Source organism: Watersipora subatra, chromosome 9 (genome assembly GCF_963576615.1).
Source record: "Watersipora subatra chromosome 9, tzWatSuba1.1, whole genome shotgun sequence".
Classification (NCBI taxonomy): Eukaryota; Metazoa; Bryozoa; class Gymnolaemata; order Cheilostomatida; family Watersiporidae; genus Watersipora; species Watersipora subatra.
Window position 1 is genome coordinate 51,485,775 of NC_088716.1, and position 17,527 is coordinate 51,503,301.

A 17,527-nucleotide genomic window follows, 5' to 3' on the forward strand; every position below is an offset into this window, starting at 1 on the left:
ATGTTTAGTTGAAACTTACTAGAAGTTGTCTGCACTTGTAGTTCATTATACCTGAGATTATATATGATATTGTTTGAGATTATGCATTTCCTCTACTAGATTGTATAATTATATTTTGAAAAAATTTATGAAATCATTAAATATTTTCATGAGAAATCTTGATTTGTGTGGTAAAGTTATTGTGTTATTTGTCTTGCCAACATTGCAATAATTCAATAACTCAATCGTGTGATTAAACCTAATTTCAAACCTTATTACTAGCAGTGTGTAGGCATATATTACCCTGACTTGGTTCCTAAAATTAAAGGGGTTTTCTAGAACCTGCTGAACGCGTTCCTTGTAATTGGTAGTGGCCTTGTTGATGTTGCTTTGCATAGCCCCCAAATACTTGTACTCTTCGTCAAATTGTTTGATGGTTCCACTTTACAATTTCAGGCCATCTGTGTGTGCAGCACAACTTTCTTGAGAATTAGCTTGCCACTTTTTTTAATGCCAGCTGCTATTGTTCACAGTTTAAAGCATTTATTGTAGCAGCCGAGTTGCCGCTGTTGTGATCTTGAATGCATTAGTGATTATTGGCAGCATGACTCTAGCTGACTGAAACTAGCAAAAGACTGCTGTCAGGTGAACCATGTTTTTATTATAAATGTTACAGAATGAGATAGAGGCAGCATGGTGCAAGGATCTGCATGTAAGTGATTATTTATAGACTGATTATTGATAATGGTACTTGATGGTTGTCTTGTAAATTGTCTGCCCTTGCATGCGTGTTTCCTCATTTCTTCCATTTTTATAAGCCTGTGAATTCAGTGTTACATGTTACAGGTATAAGCTAATATTGATCATAAGACAGTATTGTTTGTTTTCAGTAAAGAGGTTTTGAGAATGTGACGCAGCAATGCTGGCCCTTTGAGTATTCACATGATGAAACATGGAAACAGAGTTTACAAAGAAATTTAGGTGCGTAGTAAGCGTTTGCTGGTGAAGGGTGGTCAGCGGTGTCTCCCCCACCAGAATTACAATGAAGAGACAACCAAATTTTTAACTGAAATTACTTAGCTAATCGAATCTTGCTGAAGAGCAGCTGCTGTGACACTAATTGTAAATAGTTGTCACTGAACATCGATAAATTGAAAATACGTTAAGAACAGTTCTGCAAGTAAAATTTACAGTCAAATATTTAGCCCTCTTTTTGTGTTTATGACCTGGTAATACCTTTTTATTGATTATTTTACTTTTTTGGTGGCCCATCTGTAATACAGCTTTTGAGAATAAACTAATTGTAAATAATTGTCACTGAACATCGATAAATTGAAAATACTTTGAGAACAGTTCTGTAGGCAAAATTTACAATGAAATACTTATAGGCATGCCACGCTACCTATATGTTGATTCTGTAACCTCAGGTTTTTAAAGACTCGACATTGATACCAAAGTTACTCTAGTTTAAACAGAGCGCTACTGAATCTAGCGATTCCTTTCCAATCTTGATTATACAACAGCTGATCATTTAATTAGACAGATTTGTTGTGGGTTCTTTAACTGTCACGTTACATGGATGGTTGTCTGCTGGTCTTCACATGGATAGCAAATGACACTGAAATGTGTCAACTGAATCTCATGATCCAAAACCAGTGCCAAAGCCTCAGGCTTTCTCTGTCGCTGAGGTATTGCGATGTTATCGCATTACCGAGGCTGATAGACGACCAAACTATAACAACTTTATCTCAAACTATCACAACTATATCTCAAACTATCACAAGTATATCTCAAACTATTGCTTTACTGCGTACTCATCAGGCTTGGTCACCCTGGTGACCTGTCTATATTCTCATTTTGTAGAAACACTGAGTCACCAGACAGCTTTCTCATTTTGTATACAAGAAGATGATGTTTGCCCTTCTACAACCACTAGTACCTGTGCAGTTCTGTTTGTGTTAAAAGATCATCAGGTGTAATAATTAACTACACAACTATACCGCAATATGGTAGGATGGTCGAGTGATGCCAATAGTAGCGTGCCTGGTTGATAAACCAAATGTATGAGTTCAAATCCTGAGTGATGTAATGTTACATCCCAAAATCAGCCCATGGATTTGGACAGACGGATGGAGACGGCTCTTATTTACTTATTTTAATACAATGACAGCGTATGGAAAGTGATATGATATCATAGCAAGACACCCTCATATGACTCTGCAATGTCATCATGGAAACCGCCATCTCGCTCTTATTTTATGATGATTCAGATTTGCTGTCTAGATGTGAAACACCCATGAGATGCCCCATCTTCACGCCATGGAAACTGCCTTAGCTATTATCGGTGGTGTTCTTGTGCATAGGTCCCCCTGTTCTGTTCCTTCATACGCAGACATATGCCTTGACATAAGGCGTCAAACAACCATTGCTCTACTATCGCATCCTATAGAAACGATCTCCTTGTCGGCCCTGCACAGCGCACTCAAGTGTTGCTACACTATTGCTATATGGTAACTTAGTAATTACAGTAAAGGTATAGCATAAAGGAATTCAGGGATCTGTTTTAAATCAGTCTCAATTAGGGTCCTGGTTGTCGGTTTCACTCAACTGCTCTGATTTCAAAGCTTTAGGATTAACCACTGAATCCTGCAGCGGTTTTTTCAATTCTGGGTGTGTAATACATTCAATGATACGCCTATATCCAGGTGAATATACTGTGAAAAAGCTAGAATTTGTAATTGTCTTAGTAATTAAGAATTGTCCTTAAGTTTTGATAAAATTATAAAGTATTTAGATTGTTTTAAGTAGTCTCCTCTGAGCTAACTCAGTGTAGGACCTACAGAATAGACACCTTACAACATCACTGATGAATGTATTGACATGAAGCCTTATTATATATGTTTATGGGTAAAATGCAGTCCAGCAAATCTTACATGAGTTACTTAATTCAAACTCAACTTTGCGAGTACCAGTGTTTCTATAACTCTATGCAAGTCGTAATCCTATCAATATCTCAGTTTAAGATTGACTCAGAGCATCTTTTTATCCTCATATTCTTCCCCAGTATTTATTTGGATGTTGGTTATTACAAGGAGTGCTCTTTGCTAAGAGTACTTGTTTAGGGTGACTCACTAAGAGTGAGTCATCAGATAGACTGCCTCCTCCGTGCATAAACATCTAGTCTATTCATAATGTTTACTGGCTTCCATAGAACCTTTCCAATTTGTACAAAAATTATTGTCCTATTCATTGACCCTAGCCTTCTCTGTCATAGGTGAATATGTGCAAGGAAGTTAAATTTAGTAGCCATAATTCAGTGGCAACCTCCATACGTTACAAATAAATGGTTGCGATGAGGAATTTTGAATGTAAGAATACAGCATTTTGATAGAGTTTTTTTGTTGCCATAAGCATTGAAATAAATACATGTCACATGTACTAACCATATTCAACACATAATTGGTACCACGCAAAAGGTGTGGAATCGTTTCAGCAGTTAAAACCTCTGAAATTCATTTTCTGTATTGACCCACAACAGAAATGTTCACTTTGATCTACAATAAACTGATATATCTCACCTGAGGTTATTAACACGTTCAAAAAATGCATAAATCATAAAAATTTTGTACAAAAATTGTTTAGTATTTTCAAACAATTCTGTTGCTAGGGGCTACCTTTAAAGATTTCAGCACCATTGAAGTGTTACCATTTCTTTATCAGCTGTATATCTATTATGTAGCAATTTCCCAAATAACTTATAAACAACTAAATCAACTTATAATTAACTAAAAAGATTGTTAGTGTTTATTTTGTATTCCACACATTTCTATGAGTATCCAATTAACAAACCATGTTATGCAATCCTGGTGTATAACATGTAAAATACCAAATAGCTATTGAACTAATTTGGTTAGACTTACAGTAAGAAGTTCAGAATCATATGCTCACTAAATAATCTATTTTACCTTTATTTATTTTATTTTTTATTATACATATATTTATTAATACATTATTAATTAATATATATTAATAATATATATATATATATATATATATATACATGTATATACATAACCAACAAACCAACCAGATATAGTGGTGGTGGACAAGGAGAACAAGAGGGCTACTATAATAGATATAGCATTACCCAATGATTACAATATAGCCAGCAAAGAAAAAGAAAAGGTAGAGAAATATCTCCCTCTTGGAGAAGAGGTTAAAAAATGCTGGGATGTACAAATAACTGTAATTCCAGTAGTCATAGGGGGACTGGGCGCAATAACACTGGCGCATAAAATGTGGCTTGCCCATATACCGACAGCAATCAACTCAGGTGAGTTGCAGAAAAGTGCGCTATTGGGAACAGCTAAGATCTTGAGGCGAGTGCTCAAACTCCCAGGTCTCTGACAGGAGACCCGAGTTAGAGCAAAAATTACCACCCATACGGGTTAACCGGGGTGAGGAAACAAAAATTATATATATATATATATGGTGTATTTTATTAACAAGGTAAATCTATATACATTTACTTACCTCCTAATTACTATATAATTTTAAAGAAAATTTAAGAAGAATATCTTAACATATATATTCAGAAAACTATCATGCATATACATGCATATTATACAAACGGTCAAAACTTCGAACTTGTCTAGGAAGTTATTGTAAGTTACATTTCGCTTTGACGGTAACCATAATTTATGCCTCAAATATCTATAACGCAAAAAACCTAATATACACACCGGGCCAGATATGTATTAAGAAGGCCTGTAAGTAGTGACTCTGAAGGCAATAAGTGAATTTATAGACAATAAACTTTTACACAAACACAAAAATGAACAACTCATCAACAAATTTAACCATTTTTCAATGGAATTGTTCAAGTATAATAATGATACAAAACACATATAAACTTATTTAAATATGTTACAAAATCTTTGAAATTTGTAAACAATATTCTAAACCTTACCCATCTGATTGAATAATACATAACTAGACAGATTAATTTGACCTTAAATCGCCATTAAAACCTGACAAGCCTTTTTTAATCAAAATTAAGACCGTCCAACGAAACGCCGATAAAGCCGTGTGACCGAGAGTAGAACCATTAAGTTATGCGCATTTCACGAGAAAAACGTGCACATTTCACTAGTCTATGGCATTGTCCAATTTCTTTTATATCTGTCAATTCTATTTTATATCATCTCGAACAAGTCTCATTTACACTATACTCTGTCAATTCCTGTTGAGAACTACTTTTTCAACAACCACTTTTTTCCATTATCACTTTGGTCGTGGGCTGTATGACAGGGGAATTTCTAGATATTGCAAGATATTAAAAACGGAAAGATATTAGCAACCTTCGGCAATTGGACAATGCCTTAGACTGGTGTAATGTGCACGTTTTTCTCATGAAATGCGCACGACTTAATGGTTCTACTCTCGGTCACACGACTTAATCCGCGTTTCGTTGGCCGGTCTTAATTTTGATTAAAAAAGGCTTGTCAGGTTTTAATGGCAGTTTTAGCCCAAATTAATCTGTTTAAGATTATAAAATAATTATTCTGTTAATTAAATATTTTTGCAAGATATTAAAAACGGAAAAATATATTAGAAACCTTATGCAATGGGACAATGCCATTGACTGGTGAAATGTGCACGTTTTTCTCGTGAAATGCATGCGACTTAATGGTTCTACTCTCGGTCACAAAGTGATACGGCTTTATCAGCGTTTCGTTGGCCAGTCTTAATTTTGATTAAAACAGGCTTGTCAGGTTTTAATGGCGATTTTAGGCCAAATCAATCTGTCTAGTTATGTATTATTCGATCAGATGGGTAAGGTTTGGGATATTGTCTACAAATTTTAAAGACTTGGTAACATATTTAAATAGGTTTATGTGTTTTGTATCATTATTATACATAAACCACTCCATTGAAAAATGGTTAAATTTGTTGATGAGATTTCGGTACAAAGGTTTGTGATGGTGTTAATGAATAATTTTTGTGAGTTGTGTGCATATATGCATTTATCATAAAGCTCCCAAACAATCACTTCGCTCGTGTTTGGTCGTGGGATAATTATTCGATTTTATAAAATTATTATAACATTTAATTATACGAATAATCATTCGACTTTATTTATCCGAAGGTTTCTGTAATAAACGTAGACCGTTTGAAGCGTAGACCGATTTACAGGTACGAAATTGTGGTACACAGTTTATCAGTCTATGTTTTTTTTGTCCAATTACAGAAGGTTTCATTAATTTATTTAGAATGTTAGCCAAAATTATTTACATCTTATGTACAAGTTAGGGCCGAACTACAACGCCCCTTTATGACGAGAACATTTTTTTATTTTGCTCCAGTTTGCAGAAAACTTCCAGACGCGTGAATGCTGATGCTCGCTTTCTGTTACAGATCGCTATCAAAACCATTCTACATTCAACACAACCAACTTTCAAACTGTGTATACTACACAGCAGCTTACCATTTTACTTCTAATATTGCATTTCTCCTATTGCAGGGGAGAGATATAAACATATAAGCTTTTCCTTTCATTATTGCTGTTTGTTGTACATAATAACATCCAGCTGCCATTGCAGTTATCCTATTGCACTGCAGTGCCATTTGACTGCTAATATTGCATTTCTCAATCAGTAGTATCCTTTCTTTTTTCCAATATCACTTTGGTCATGGGCTATATGACAGGGGAATTTCTAGTTTAATACATAATCGTTGAAAAAATATTTCAATGAAAACTTTTTCTTTAAGAGAAGTGCACTTTGAACACTGGCTCAAAATTGCTTTCAGCAGCAATAAAGGTTCCTTATTTTTTGCTTAGACAACTTCTGATTGCATGTCTAAAAGTGCCTTACATTCAGAGAAGTCAGAGTAGTAATCAACAAGTTTAAGATAGTTTGTGCTTCCTTTACTTCCCCCACTTTTCGAATATTCTTTAAAACGTGTTCTCTCCTTTTCTAACCCTATATCAGTCTCAACTCTATCCACTCTCAAGAAACACCAAAAAAAGTTTCATATTTCCTGCTTGAACAACCTCGGTGTAGTTAGCCCAGATCTTATACAGAACTTACTGGCTTAAGTAACTGATTCAGGTTGAGTAATCTGATCATCACAACCCAAATCCATGGAAGTCTTAACGACCCATAAAATGAGTGATACTGAGTAAGTTCCTGCCACACCATCTAGTCTGTCAGGTCCAATTAGCCCAGACAACTCCCAAGTTTCACTGGTTCGCGTATGTTTCATGGATGACAGTGCATCACAAGTTAGTCTAATGAGCCAATGTGCTAAACATTCGAGTGTTCTTTCTTAACTGTACATCCTTTTAAATAAGCATCAGTGTATGATCTGAACTTACTAAAATATTATGAGCTTTCCACCAAAACTAAAATAGATTGAGTGTAAACTGTTAACTATTGCTGGCATACACAACCGAAATGACCCAAACTAGTACAAACCAAGTGATGTTCCACCACAATTCTATCTGACTACATTTATCAATTCGAAATTAGGCGCTATGCTTTTCATTAGTTGTGGATGAAATATAAAAACTCTATTGAAGTTTATCTAAACATTTTTATTTTTTTGTTGTATTGTGTTGCAATGAATGGTAAAAACGCTTAGTGATGGATCTTGTACCATGCCTTTAGAAAACATCATTATTGCGGCATCATCAACAGCATAACAGGCTCGGCACTATTACAATCTGACACACTATATTAAGGTTTTATGAGCTGTTCTGTACTTGTTTGTGTGTTTGTTTATACTAAAGCCTCCGTTGTAAAATAAAGAATCTTGGTGGTAAATTAGATTAATATGATGGCTGTCTCTCTTATCAAAGATGGTAATTGAGGCACGATGGTCTACTTACTTTGTGCTATAGATAGAGCCTTGCTATTATCTTGGTCTAAATAAACAATAGGGTATAATAAGTTGCTTAAAGCAAGTGCAGCATAATTATAGATAATTACGCATGTTTTTAATACTTCAGTTAAAATTAGAGTTTGTATTCTTTTTAGATTCAAGGCAGTTCCAAATCAACCACTTCACAATCTGAACATTTTCACAAAGTTTGGTTCAACTGTTTTTAAAGAATGCTTCATCTGGTTAGTTTCAAATGAATGAAGAAAAAATAAGCAGTGGTAGCAATGAAAAAGTAGAAAGGTAAATCGTCCCTAACGATCAAACAGTTAATTATAAGCAAACATAAACAAATCTTTTTAAAAAAATTCTTTGAAAAATATGACAATTATGAGAAAAAAACAGCCTAAAACATGTGAAAGTAGGTAAAGGTGAAAATTGAGGATAAAAGGCAAAAAATAGCAATTAAAAGAAAAACTGTAAACAAGGAAATAAATTCTTAAACGTGACTGAAATAGAGGGAACAACTCCACATTTGAGCTCTGTACATCAATTAATTTTCAATGCCATGCTGTAGCTAACAAAGTGCACTAAAACTATTACTTCCTCAAATACAACCTACCGTATCAAAATTAAGTAGCTAAATCCAATGTTTTATACTTGCTAAAAGAAAGAGAGTGCGCTGAACCTGACGCTATTTGAAATACAACATGCTGAACTCAACAGGAGAAAACTTATATTTTTGTTAGGACTATATTTTTATCCTAATCTATATTATTATACTTGCTTTGATATACTAATAATATAGTAGTCTCTTATTGCTCATGCAAAAGAGAGGCTCCTTTAAAATAGAGAATGATTTGTTTAAGTTTGTGAGTAATGTATGTTTAAAACAAAAAACACCAACTGACCTAACACAACAGCTACAGCAACATTTATAACCTAAAATTAAGCATAATTTATATTGCAACAATTATTTACACAATTGTTCAACATAAATGAAAATTAATTAAAATTATCATTAAAGAAGAATTTAAAAAATTAAATCTTTCTAATATAAGTTGTCTCTACTAATTTCAGGTTTTAGAACAGCCAGCTTTCAAATACAAAAAAATTGAAATAAAGATGGCTTCCAGTCTACATTAACAAGTCTTTTAAATTTTGCCTTCCTGCAAAACCTAATTGAAATTTATGGTATACTGACTAGTATATGACTTTTAAAAGCACGTTTGAAGCAAGCAATGTTTATGTACTCCACTATGTTTACCGAAGCTTCTGTTAGCATTCCTCATTGAGAATTCTGTTTTACAAAAACTGGTACATCTACAACTTCATTGCATTTTTTCTATCTGCAGTTTTCACACCTTGCTAAACAACTTGTTGAGCAACAACTAAAAACTTGTTAACTATTCAGTTAACAGAGCTGCGTAGTATTTTGCAGAATGTTTGTTAATAAATCTCGCACATCTGTTAATGACATAAGGTTTCTTTGGAAGACTAGCCATTCCACAATTATTATGCTTATTTACTGTTAGATGTTCCTAAATTAAAAATAGTAAGCTCAATTGAGTATCTGCGTAAATGTTTATTCGGTTTTATTTTAAAATATACATCTAGCAACAAAAAAATATGTCACTGCTTTGTGGATATTTAAATTCTTAATAGAAAATAATAAGTACAAATGATCAAAATAGGTTGATTCCGTTGTCGTGTATTTGAAATGACACTTTCTTCAATATTAACAGTTTTAAAAAATGTGCATTTGTAGCTGCTGAAGCTTAGGTTGTCACAATATTTGTTATAGTTAGTATATATACGTTGTTTTAGATAATGCTGGAAAGTATAAGGTAAAACCATGCATACGGTTATCAGTATGTGCGGCCATTAATTAAAGTGCCCCATGTGCATATAAAAGTGCATAGATAGTTTAAAATATCAGATGAGATAAAATATTTAAGACTAAAAATAAAATAAAAGCTAACGGTGTTCGAGCAAATAATCTGCTTAGAAAAAGGGAAGAATCTGCTTAAAAAGAAGAAAGACCAGCATGAAAATGGAGATGTAAATAGATAATTATTCATGCGGTACACTGTAAACATGGTCTGCTGACTCCCTCTTGGTCATTTCATACATAGGTTCAACATTAGCATATTGATATGTTTGTGACTCACTAGAATTATTAACAACACTGTAGACATGATCAGTTGGATCTCTTTTCATCCTTTAATATACAGGTGCAGTGTTTACAGTATCAGAGCTAGTAACTTGGTCCCAGACCACGAATACCTTTATGTGTGCAGGATCTTTGGTACTTTCTCCAGTTCCTGGAATGCAACAAAGATATATCATAAGACAATTGTGTGCCACCCTTAAGTTTCTTTCTGATGTGCCATGGAAGTTATTTGCAGCAGTACCTATTATCACTTATACCACTTCCACCCATAAGAACTGCCACCCATTAGAACTGTACCAAAGTGGTAGTCCTCTTCTTAAATTTTTTTACCGGGCCATGATGTCATCTGGAAAGCGATTCCTATTCTCACATACCTCCTTGGTGCTGTTCATTAGGCATTCTTTCCTGTCACATGATTTTGTCACCAGACTTCGTTTGCCCTAGCATATATCTTTAGCACAGAATATTACTCCTACTGTAGATGTATCCATATTACACACCTCTCTTTTTTTATTTTGATGTTGTCCTTAGACACTCACACAATCCTCTACCAATTAAAGATGATGTCCCTAGATGTATCCAAAATCCCATACTTCCCTACCACATAATGATGATGTCCCTAGATGTATCCAAAATCCCATACTTCCCTACCACATAATGATGATGTCCCTAGATGTATCCAAAATCCCATACTTCCCTACCACATAATGATGATGTCCCTAGATGTATCCAAAATCCCATACTTCCCTACCACATAATGATGATGTTAGATGTATACACACTCACACAATCCTCTACCAATTAATGATGATGTTCCTAGATGTATCCAAAATCCCATACTTCCCTACCACATAATGATGATGTCCCTAGATGTATACACACTCACACAATCATCTACCATACAATTTATAATGATACTGTTCTTAGATGTATACACACTCACATACCTTTCTATTACATAATGATGTTGTTCCTAGATGTATTCACACTCACATACTCCTCAACCGCATATATTCTGTCACCAGATGTATACACACTAACCGAATCATATACCATGCAATGATGCTGTTCCTAGATGTATACCCACTCATATACTTCTTTACCATATACATGTAATAATGCTGCTCCTAGATGCATGTACACTCACATACTTCTCTACCTCCAAATGATGTTGTTACGAGATACATCCACATTCACCTACTCCTCTAGCACATAATGGTCATTAGATGTGTACATGCTCACACACATCTCCATCACAAAATGACACGGCCAAAAACTGTATCCGCTGTCACATACCACAGTTGTCAAACCGCACAGCCCTCTCATTAGATATCTCAAGCCAAATGGTAATAAAATTATGTTATACGCATAGAAATCAGCAACTTGTACACATTACATACATTTAGCAATGTGAAATTAATGGGGAATAGACAATACTCTGTTCAAACGATTCAAAGACAAATACTCAGGGAATACCATTGCATTACTTTTATTTTTTCGGCTGAACCAGAAGATGATGACTATGACTCCTATCAGCACTACCCCTCCAATAACTATCCCAGCAGTAGCACCAACAGTCAATCCAACAGATACGGTTGATTGCGTTGTAGTTTGTGTAGCTTGCAGGGTCATTGATGGTATGGATCCATTAGATGTAACAGATTGAAGGGCTGTTGGTGGTATGGGTCTATTAGATGTCACAGTTTGCAGGGTGGTTGGTGGTATGGTTATACCCGAGGTCCATGTCACATTCCAAGTGATGATGATTGAATCCATGACTACAAGGAGTTTGTTGAGAACAATATTACATCATTAGATTGCTGACAGTTTAGTACTTTCATGCGAACATTGTTTTAACATTGACAGTTTGTATGAGTAGATGAAAGACTGCAAATGTATATTAGTTTAATATTATTGCTAGTACACTAAAATGAAATTGTCCTTAAAGCTCATCATTTTAGTTAACTTAGTTTCGTGTATACACTTGTTTATAAATTTCAGTTTAGCAATCCAATAATCTTTTGGTTCAACCGTAGTGTACATGAAATTTATCAAATACTTTTAATCATGCTGCCTAACCATATCCCTTACCTTAATATATAATAAAATCATGTCATCGTACAGACAAATATAACCATCTATAGCCTGCAACATACCTCAGCATTTAAATAATATACCCTTACAAAGGTTTAGCTTTACACTGCACGGTATGAATTTTAGTTTTTCTGTATAGGTTCTGCTACCAACTCTTTGCTATTGGAAAATAATATTGCCTGAAGGCAGGTAAATACTCTTCCGTAAGCCAAAGATATAAGCTTTCTACAGATATTCTTTTCATGTTTCGTTTTTTTAGTTGGTAGTGCAAATGGCTGCTCTGCCGAATTTCTGAGTATGAGTTGCATTTTTACCTAAACTCTAAACGTGGTTTTGGACAGACGGACAGACACAGCTACTTTTGTACTTATTCTACTATTAACAACAAATGTAATGAGGTTTCAGAGAATTAGACCAATTTCATCTGGTTCAAAGCTAAGTTGTCTAAAGTGAACTAGCCTCTTGGTACGATTGGCCCAACTACGCATTTGCTCTTAAGTTAACTTGTCAAATATATGACTGACTAGCTGTGCTACTCTAGGTTGCCCCGGTACGAAAAACCAGCTTATAAAAAATGAGAAGTAATGAGAGTTGCCTGCCACTTGCTATTAGCCTGGCACATTGCCAATGGAAAGTTTTAGTAAGCTAACTAATGACAATCACTTACGCAATTATCCTGCGTGGTATGCAAAGCCATTGGGTATGTGCTCCCACGTAGCGACTTATATCAGCAAGTGAACAAGTCGATCTCTGTGGCCTATTGGGTAGGGTGTCTGGCTGGTGAACGGTGGGGTCTGAGTTTAAATCTTTTATGGTTACAGATTGTTTATTCCAAGATTTTAATAGCTATAGCTTGAATGCCACACATACGGACATACTTTGAGAAATATATATATTAGGTTATTACCATTAGGTTATAGCATCTGACAATGTGCAAGCTATTGTATATGTAAAACTGTGCTATTTGAAGAGGGAAAGGGGAAGCTTACTGCGGATGGCTGGCTATCTTTCGAAATTGTAAGCAAGAACGCGAAATACTATATTCGCTGTTTATATAACTGTTTTTAGCAAAAACAATAACTATGTTTTAGCGCTTCGATTAGCGCTGGCACATTATTTACAATTTTGAGCCAGCAGCATAATTATAATATTGTTGATCATGTTAACTTCTATCTCTTTTTTGTAATTTTAAAGATTTTGTACAGAAAAGTTACCTGAATTTATATATAATCCAATAATATTTCGACTATTCTAATGAGCGTGTACTAGATACAAATATGTGATTTAGGTTTTTGTATTCCTATCTTTGTCTTTACATCAATTATAGACTAATCGTCATGAGACCAAATAGTTTATTAGACGAATCGGTTTTACACAAAAAGTCGTTAGAGTAAATACATTTTGACAAGTTGATCCATTAGACCAATTGGATTTGGACCAGTATTAAACCAAGCGCCGCTAGAGACATCTTACTAAATCCCATCCTATGATATTATATTATTCATTACTTTATTGATAACCATGTTTTAATAAGTATTACATGAATAATTATTATGTAACGGTAACAACATACTCTTCAAAGAAACGGTATTTTGATGATGAGAGGAGTAAGTCTAGCAACTCAAAACAAAATTCTTTGTGAATCTTTGATGGCTACGCTAGATGATGATGTTGGGGTAAAATGCACAAAGTTACTTTCACAAAAAACTACTGGGTTCAAAGATCCCAACAAAAAAATGTGGCAACAGCTTGCATGCGACACCGCGTACAAGAGAGTATGAGAGAGACTGCTGCATTCCACATGATAAATCACTAACAGGAAGTCATCACTTAAAACTGGAAACATGCGTGATCCACAACGAGAACACTCACATTCAATGAATGCAGTACAGCTGAACTGTTCTGTTTGACCATTCTGACAAGAGTTCATAGAAATTACCAGCTGATCAGACACATCTGCATCTGAACAAGTACTGCATGACCACTCGTGGGTAGGGTTAGAATTAGAGTCGGTCAACACTTTACAAGTGAGTGTAAGAGGCCCTCCAGGGTTATGTTTTAAATCATAATGTGGCTCCTCTTCATAGTCGATATCTGTAACAGGATAAAAATGGTAGTAGGCCTATTGTAGATAGGAAGAATAATAATGGAAGAAACTTGAAGTAGAGATAACTCACAAGGACAGTCATGTAGTTATCCATAACTAAAATTTAGCTACTTTCTAAATAAATCAACTTGCTGAAGTATAAAGGATGTCTGTCTGTTGGTTCCTGTCACTTTGAAGGACCAGTATTTTCAGTTTAATTAATGAGAACTTATTTAGAGCATTGATAGTTGGTAAAGTTATATTTGCAGTGGTTACATGAATAGTGTTTCAAGGTCATCGTCTACAATAGATGATCAAGTCCAATGTGTCATTATATTGTTTACTATGTTTATTGCTTTGCGACATTGCTAGTAAATTTGGTCACAATCAGATAAATCCCTCAGATTTAACCTTTCTTGGTTGGTGATATTTTTTCTACAAAGCTGATCATTTAATTTATATCAATTATAAATCTAATCATTTTGATATAGGGTTTGTCAATTTTGCGTGTGTCATGTAAACCTACAGCTATAATTTTGTTGAGTTCTAATGAACCAATAGTTTCCTTAGAACACAACTTACAGGCAAACACTTTATCAGGAACCGACAAGTATTCTATGGAACCAATGTGATCATTTAGTCAGTTGAGTTATTTGAGCTAATCTGATAAGAACATGAAAATCTTCTCTAAAGATGGGTCAGCATCCAAGCATATTGAGCACAATTATAGTGCAAACCATGACTCAGAATATACAGTCTGAATTGTTTTGGTCGTAAAATACAGTAGAAGAACAATCTCATAGGGCTAAATAAGACTATCCAAGGTAAAAAGTCAAAATGATGAGTTGTTTCCTTGCTTGTCGTTTGAATAAGACAAAAAAATTGAAGCATGTTACAGCATCAAGGCTTACACACTTTTGTATCACAAACAATATAATAACAGTTTAAACTTACAGCGCGGCTCCACATCTTCTGACATAATTATGTTACCAGGGTAAACAGTCTCTAAAACTGAATGAGTTGTGTCTTTACATCTCAGAGTCAAACCATCTCTATCTTCCTTGACAGGTGTGTATCTACTGCTTCTCACAACAACCATATTTCCTCTCAACACTTCTGTAACACATAGATAAAATAATAAACATCTCCTTTAATTCCATAATGAAAGTGTAGCTACATAACAACTAGATCTTCAGGAGAACCCAGAATAAAATAATGTTACTTCAGTACTTACTTGTCATCCTTGACACTAGCAGTAAGAAATCAACACTAATTTTAGCCTTTTTTCCTTGCAAACTAACCTTGTGCAACTTTTAAAAACATCTAAGCTAGCCTCAGTACTGCAAATATTAAATGCAGAAATTGCATCATAGGTATCAGTTTGTTTGGGAAACTAATATATTAATATACAAACTACGGCTATAAATTTCTGTTACTTGAGGTTACTTATATACTACAGCATTCTAACATAATTATTAGACTTATTAGCAAAATAAACTTCTACGAATGATCGATTTTTTATTATTGACTTATCATATAAAATTTTACGACATGTCATAAAATTCCATCAAATGCTTGTAATTTTATATCTGAATATGTTCTCTACAAACATAGCAGATTCTCAAAACAGGGAGGCTTATAAAAATTAAGACATTACAAAAATATACAAACAATATAGAATATATATAATGTTGGTTTCAACTTTACTTAGTATAAGCTTTAATATGTTTGCTGAATATTTCTCTATCACCTCTTCTACAACTAAACCTGCATATGGCCAATCCTGAACTTCCATTAGCTTGTTTCTCCACTATAGTAACAACATATACTTTTAATTGATTGTTACTAGCCGCTCAAAAACCAATCAGAACTTTGAATTTTGTCAGAAGAATGGATATGGTTAATTACGAATGATTTTCCTCTCTGTTGATATAAGCAATCAGATAATCTTGCTACATCCAGTGGGTTTCGTGCAATCCCCAATAATGACCGGTTTCTCTTTAAGACTTGTTGATCACCATTTTTTTTACTTTATATAATACAAGGGGTCAAAAAGTATAACAAATTTCTGTTATGAAACCCCCTGTTTAGTGCTTTAACTCAAGTTGTGAGAAATAAAAATGATTAATGGAGTATTACTAGAAATTGCAGCAAAATGTGAAAAAGCGATTATTATCTAAAGTTATCCATGAATAACTGTAGCGGAGGTATGCGCATATAATTATAGATATAAACATTAATAGATTCATATATTTTTGTGTACTGTTAGTTAAGCAATAAAATAGTATAAAGACTCATCTCAGTATATCACTAACCATAGTCATATACAGAGTCAGGACTCCCTCCAGTAGATGTGCAGTTGAATGTGAACTCTTTACCCTCTACTATCTGATCTGGTTTGTTCATTACAAGATTCTCAGGTTTAACTACAAAAGAGAACATTATATGTGAACAGCAATGGTTTTCTTCACATAATTTGGTTCAGTGGCACTCAAAATTGTCTTAAACATGAACTTGCATGATATTGTTAGTAAATTTTATCAGACAGTCTCAATATTTTTCAATAATTTGTGATTGTTTTTGATCTTTGAGGTCATCGGATGGCCAGGTTGATTCAAGAATAAAATCAATAAAACTTGATCGCAGTTAAAACACTAATATCATGCAAAAGCGCGAATACGACGTTTATAGTTGCAAGGAGACCAACAGAATAGAGTCGAGTGATGCTTCAAGTTGAACGCAATAGCTGATATAAACTATCACATCGATATCAGCTAGTGACGTTTTTTGGACATATTCTTTCTTCTGAGCATTTTAACCACGATCAAGTTTTAACGATTTTAATCTTGAAACGTTCTGCCAATCAGATCACTTCAAAAACAGTCACAAATGATAAGAAATACTGATACTTTCTGATAAAACCTATAACAAATTTGTGTGAGTTCATCATCGAGCTGTGCTTTATATCGTACTTTTCAAGTTTTTTAATCTTAGTAGAAGTAGTACTAAAAGGAAGAGTATGCTTAGCATAGAACTACAAATAGAATTAAAATCAATTAATTAAAACTCCACAAAGACAGTACTTACCATTAATAGTTGAAATAGGAAATGATGAAGAGTTGACACGAATTGATGTGAAATCAGCGAAACACCTGAAGTCAGCACTAAGCAAGTAATCTGATATGGTTCCTGTTATGGAGAAGATGAATGGAGGAGCAGCAGCTGCAGCAGCTACACAGTAAGCTTCATCTATTCTGGAAAAACCTGGTATGTTCAGAGCATTAGTAGGAAACCATGTTTTCTCATTACTATCT

General features: G+C 34.3%; 1 protein-coding gene across 1 annotated transcript in view; it reads right to left on the minus strand.

The window, feature by feature from the left end:
* Positions 1 to 9,572: 9,572 nt before the first annotated feature.
* Positions 9,573 to 17,527, minus strand: part of LOC137404082 (uncharacterized) — a 257,551-nt gene continuing 249,596 nt past the window's right edge. Inside the window, exons 4-6 of the mRNA XM_068090239.1 lie at positions 14,000 to 14,221; positions 11,521 to 11,811; positions 9,573 to 10,184 (exon numbers count right to left, since the gene is read on the minus strand). Coding sequence (XP_067946340.1) covers positions 10,084 to 10,184; positions 11,521 to 11,811; positions 14,000 to 14,221 — 614 coding nt within the window. The 3' untranslated portion in view covers positions 9,573 to 10,083. The remainder of the gene's footprint in view (positions 10,185 to 11,520; positions 11,812 to 13,999; positions 14,222 to 17,527) is intronic.